Below are 6,358 nucleotides of genomic sequence, written 5' to 3'. Positions count from 1 at the left end.
ATTTTTTTTTATCTATAATTATTAATATAAAAAAATTATAACATATTTTTTAATTAATTTAATAAAAATATTTTGTTAGTTTTGCTTTTAAAAAATCCAATATACTGTATACAACAATGGTTCTTATGTTTGGATCTGATCAATTAGTTAATTGAAATGGATATCAACCTATCGGTATACATATAAGATATTAAAGAATTTAAAAGAAAAAAGCTAGAATCAAAATATTAATTTCCCCTCATATTCTTACTAATTTTTTTTTCCACATCGATGAACAACTTTCATTGTCATGACAATGAGAAAAAAGTCCAACTCTTTCCATCTCAAAGACTTAATTTCATCATATGTTTTTAATTTTTAAACTCCATTTTTTTAATTATAACTAAAGTGATGGTACATAAAATACATTTTTGTATATAATAACAATTAGAATGTTTTTAATTATAACTAAAGTGATGGTACATAAAATACATGTTGCTATATATAATAACAATCAGAATATTTTTAAAAGTTATTTTTAAAATACAAACCTTAAAGACTGGCTAATTAAAGTGAATAGACATATTCGACCGGTGCGATTATTGCTAGTCATAATATAAACGAGCATGGTATCGCTAGTCATAATATAATATACTGGGCTTGTTGTTGTGGTAATATAAACGAGCAAGCCGCCAAATGAATTGAAGGACTAATTCTTTGTAGTTTCCTTTTTTCACCTTATCCTATCGTTAAGAATTTCCTTTTTCCTTCTTTCATATTTTATTTGCTATGTTAACAAACTTATAGGAAAAGATGATAGTTTTTGTAAGGTATATTTGTTTGTATATGCAATTCCAATCATTCTCATGAAATAAGCCCTCAAAGTTTAGTCAAAATGTGATGAAATGAATATGAAGTTTGTGTTGAAGAAATGGTGCACTTCTAAATCACTGTCACATTTTTCTCATGAATGAATTGCTTAAAATATTTTTCCAAATCATAACCCAGCTCAAAATTGGATATAACAATCCCAATAGAGGTAAGCAGCACGACAACTAAACCACAACTGCTGCAAAATCAAATTCACCAGCCATCAATTTCTTCTTCTTTTATATCCAAAGGATTGATGCAATCTTACAGACAAGACGATGCTGCAAATTTATGTCTAATTACATGAACTAAAGCCTGACTTCGTGATATCGGGCTCAACATTTATGTACAAAAATATTTCGACATAAACCTAGGTACAAGTGGAAAAATAACACTTAGATAGCCTTGATCTTACTCTCTAACTTGATAACAAAAACATTACATAGAGCCTTAAATTAACAGATCTATCTACTTCTAAAGTCTTTTTTTTTAGCGTGTTTAAGCAATTCTGGATGTCAATGCTATCCTAAGCTGCTCTTCAGTGAAATGTCGGCTACCCATTTTCACTGTGGCTTGCTGGATCATCAACTCGTTCACCACTGAAACACTGGCATGGTGCACATCTAGGTCTAATTCCATTAGCGCTGCCATTAACCTTGCAGCTGGATGATTCTTTTTATTACATTGTATACGAATCATCGCATCCCATCCAATAATCTTAACGTCTACATCCAAGTCAACAATCTTGCTTCCATTATGGATAGACATCTTGAGATCTTGATTTGGTGGTGGAGGACCAGGGCGTCTTGAATCTTTACTCGCTAATTCTTTCTTTAAATCTTCTACTTGGCTCTTCATGTCTTCTTTATCTGACTCTGTATTTTGAAGCTTCGATTTCAACTCGTTTATATATGAAATTGCATCACCAAGAAGCGATGCTTTGTCCATCTTGGACACATTTGGGACAACAGCTCTAAGCGCGTAGAATCTTTGGTTCAATTTCTCCCTCCTTTGCCTCTCTGCCTCGACGTGATTCAAAGGTTCTTCCCGTCCATTCGCGGGCTTCCTTCCTCGTTTCCTAGGCTTTTTTTCAGGCTCTACAACCCTACTACTATCAGCTTCTTTCACGAACGAGGCCTCGAGATCAGAATGATCAGACTCTTCACCTCCGCCTCCGCCGGATTTCATACCGGAAGAAACAAATGAAAGCATTCCTTCTTCATTGCTTCCTCTAGAAGTAGCTGACCTTTTCTTGTTCTTATTATTCTCCTCCCCTGCCCCAAATTGGGACTGACCCGAAAACAAGTTCCCATTTGCACTACTAGCACTTTTCTTAGTACTATCACAAAAATTCAAGATTTCACCCGATTCGGGCTTGCAAGAGAGCGATGAATTTCCATTCCCATTCCTATTACTACTTGCATCAAACCCGAATTCCGAAAAATTCAACTCCTTAGAGAAAAATCCGTGTGTTGTTTGTTGCTGTTGTTGCTGATTGTAAGAACTTTGACCATTTTCATTTCCAAAGGCAATTTGCTTATTACTATTACTTGATGGAACTGAATTTGTTTGAACTGTATTTATAGACTCTCTAACTTCCATAGCTGAGGAAGATGGATCAGTGAGCCAAAGCGCCGACGGGTCGCTTTCGGGCTGCACAGCCCATGAACCTGAGCCCAAATCATTATTGAAGTTAAACAATACTCTAACCTTGTTCATGAGATCAGAACTCTGGATTATAACCTCTGTTGAGCCCAATTCAACCACACCATTAGCTGAAGGAATACAAACCATGGTTTGAAGCCCAAATCCTTGAGCCTGACGAACCCGTTCGCAGTGTGAAGCAGCTAATTTATCTGCTCCAGCAACCCAAATCGGGTTCGAACTGTACAAAGCCTGACCCGGCAACCCACTTCCGCTGACAAACGATTGAGTCATGGAGATAAGAAAAAACCATTCAGTGTCGGTAACTTCTTCATCTACAGCATCATCGGTTCCGGTTTGTGTTCCGGAAATTAAAGAATTCAGCTCCCGGAGAACCTTCTTCCGATGCTCCTGCTCGGCTATATAAGCAGGAGAAGAAACAGATAGTTTTCTCTTGGCTTTATCTTCTTCGCCTTTGTAGTACCCATCTCCCCAACCCAACACGGACGGGCCCGAGAAATCAACGCCAGACGACTGCCAGAAGATGGCGTAGGTCCACGTCTCACGAGCACCGTCGATTAGGGTTTGAAGACGTTGCTGAAGCGTTTCTTGGTTGAAAAACGGCATGGATTTAGAAGCATCAACGGCCGAAGCGGTTATAGTGGAAGTTGAAGAAGAAGGAGGAAGAGTAGTAGATGGGGTATTATTATTATGAATAGGAAGAGGATTTGAATTAGCACCAGGAGTAGTAGCCCAAAATGAAAGATCGGAAGACATAAAAGCTTCCATCATAGAAACGTTATCATCAGTAGTACTATTATTCCACAAATTCATGGTGGGTAAGCTGAATTCAGTCATTCCATAAACACAACAAGAAACAGGTGAAAATGGTGGTGAGAGAAATGGGTGAAGAGAGAGAGAGAGAGAGAGAGAAATGGGCTATGTGGTGGAGAGATATGAGATAGAGAATGATAATGCAATTGGAGAGCTTAAAGGATTTGGTTTTGCTGGTTGAGTGGAATTTGAGTTTGGGGTTTTATTCGAGGTGAATTTGAGCTGAATTTGGGTGAGTGAGGAAAGAGCGTGGACAAAGGATAGCGGGTTCCACGAAGGCCCACCCGATTAATCGCCAACTCTACTACTCCCAGAGTCCCACAGACCTTTGCTATTTAATTTCCTAGTAGATATTCTTTTACCCCTTAAACCAAAAATATCTCAACTAATATTCAAAAACTGTAGAAAGAAAACGATTTTTTTTTCTAATTTTCCTAAAGATAATTTTCCACAAAACGTCACTCCAAGAAGTCTTTTATCATTAATTTAAACGAGTGTTTGTTTGATAACAATCTGTTGATTATTTCTATTTCAAATAAAAATTTGAAGTTTGAAAATGTGTTTGACAAGTATTTTTAGTTTTCATTAAATTTGAAAGAAAAATTTAAAGTTTGAAAAATTTATTCTTTTCAAGTGAATTTTATGTTCAAATACAACTACATGTTCAAATTCTAAATATTCTTTTTTCAACTTCAATTTCAACTATTTTAAAATAAAAAAAAACTTTAACTAAATCATGTCCAAACGTCTACTAAAAAGTATCTTTGGAGTGCTTTTTCACCTATTATGATTCAAATTTCTTCCTGCAACCATCCTATTTTATATTTCAATATAATCACTCAAGAAGTCAAATCACTTTTATTTGAGTACCAAATATTTTAAATATATTAGAATATTAATGATTGTAATTGATAATACTTTTATTATAATTTTTAAGTACCTATATTTTAGTTTAAAAAGGATAAGAAATTGATGTTTGAATAATTTACGTTAAAAAATAGATATGTTGACTCTTACATAAGAAGTTCGGTGTACTTTTTAGAATGAAGAAAGTACTTTTCACTATTCTTGAAAAACAATTCCCCCAAAAAAAAAAAAAAAAAAAAAGTTAGAAGAAATGAGATAACAAGGGGTAGACCAACTTCCATGAATCTCCATTTTCATTCTTTGCTAAGGTAAGGAATATTCATGGAATTGAATTTGGAAATTGTAAAGCTAGAGAAGAAGATATTATCTAATAACCGTTTTAGAAACCTTTTCATTTATGAGTTTGCAGTGTCAAAAGTGTAAGTGGTCGTTTGGTTGCTGGTCGAAATAGTCCCGGGATTATAATCCCGGGACTAATTTATCCCATACAGTGGGATTATTTTATACCATCTAAAAGATGGTATAAAATAATCCCAAGATAAGTGGGTTAAGAAGGTATAAGGTACAATTTATTCCAATTTTTTTATCACGTTTGGTGCAAGGTATAAATTTATTAGGGATTATTTTATACCTTATACCAAACATTTGGTATAAAAAATTAGCTTAGGGATAACTTCTCTTATACCATGAACCAAACGACCACTAACAGTTCAATGTTTCAGCTTAGAAATTAAAGAGAAACAACTTCATTTTCAGCAAAAAATAAATTTACGATATCTGCTATGAAGGACTTGATTGTAAAGATGGAAATAAAATAAACTAAAGATATTTTTACTTTAATGTTTAAGCTTTTAGTTATTAAAATACCCGTTTAATCATTTTGATAGTTAAGTAAATTATATCCAACAAGCTTAATTGAGCTCCAGGTTGATCTCTCTGTGGAAAGGAAAATATGTGCATTTATTAGAGTCTAATTCATTTAATATATCTAGAGCCTGTTTTGTTTAGTTAATTAAAAAATATTGATAAGTGTATTTTAAAATGTTGATGCTAATTATATAAATAAATTACGTATTTGATTAAAACTATTTAGACAAAAGTATTGAATCTGACAATAAGTTGTTGGTGTGCTTAGTAAAAGGAACTTTTTCTATTAATAACTAAAATGCGGTAAAAGCTACCTACAAAAATATAGTTTGAAAGTAGTTTTGCAAGAAAAAAGATGAATTGCAGGGTTTTTGTTGAAAGAATATTTTGAGAAATTGTAAAATATTAAAAATAGAACAGTAAGAAATCAAAAAAATTATAAGCTTATAAACATTTTTGTATTTGTATACGTAGATAAATAAAAATTACTTAAAAACTAGTTTTTTTGAATTGTCGGTGAATTAGAATGTTGCACACCATATTATTGACGAAGAATAATTGCCTGATTAGTGTCCATCAGTTTACTATTTTATTTAACTACTCCCTCTGTCTCAATTTATATGGCACTTTTCACTTCCCGAGATTCAAACTGCATGAACTTTTACCATCATTTTAGGATGTATTTGATCAAATTGATATGAGAAAAGTTGCAACTTAAAGTATTTTTTATGCAGTTTTCAAATATATAAATTTTAATGTTAAAATATCAAGTTAATCTAATCCAATTTAGCTTCAAAGTCCAATCAAATTGACTCTCAAAAAATGAAAAATACCACATAAATTGAGACGGAGGGAGTACTTTATATGATTAAGACAATTTTCTAAGTTGGAAATTATTACTTGGGTGGTATTGTGGAAGCAAACAGGGAAATTGATCAAAGTCTTTGAGATTGTTGCTTACACCTTGTGTTCATGTTTGATTAATAAGCAATAAATAAAATTATAATTTTACTATATCATCCCTAATTATTATATGTCACTTCACTAACTGAGAAATGAATTGAAAATAATTAATAATAAAGGTAAAATAGGTATAAAATGATAAATTATCTCTTAGTTTATCAAACCAGACAAGTAACCGTATATATATTTTTAATATAGTGGACGGATGAATTACCTTCCAAAGGAGAAAAAAATAAAAAGGAAAGCCATTAAAAGTGGTCCATCTTAGAATTAAGTATGGTCCATCTTAGAATTAAGTAAAGTAACATCTTAATTTATCAGCAATAAATATTAA

General features: G+C 32.7%; 1 protein-coding gene across 1 annotated transcript; it reads right to left on the bottom strand.

Moving 5' to 3' along the window:
• Positions 1-1,061: 1,061 nt before the first annotated feature.
• On the bottom strand, positions 1,062-3,522 carry LOC132030204 (transcription factor MYC2). Its single transcript, XM_059419729.1, has one exon. The coding sequence runs from the start codon at positions 3,349-3,351 to the stop codon at positions 1,348-1,350; it is 2,004 nt and encodes a 667-aa protein (XP_059275712.1). The 5' UTR covers positions 3,352-3,522; the 3' UTR covers positions 1,062-1,347.
• Between the last annotated feature and the right edge of the window lie 2,836 nt (positions 3,523-6,358).

This window comes from Lycium ferocissimum, chromosome 9, assembly GCF_029784015.1.
Source record: "Lycium ferocissimum isolate CSIRO_LF1 chromosome 9, AGI_CSIRO_Lferr_CH_V1, whole genome shotgun sequence".
Classification (NCBI taxonomy): domain Eukaryota; kingdom Viridiplantae; phylum Streptophyta; class Magnoliopsida; order Solanales; family Solanaceae; genus Lycium; species Lycium ferocissimum.
The sequence above is the reverse complement of the archived record's forward strand: the minus strand, read 5'-3'. Positions and strand labels throughout refer to the sequence as shown.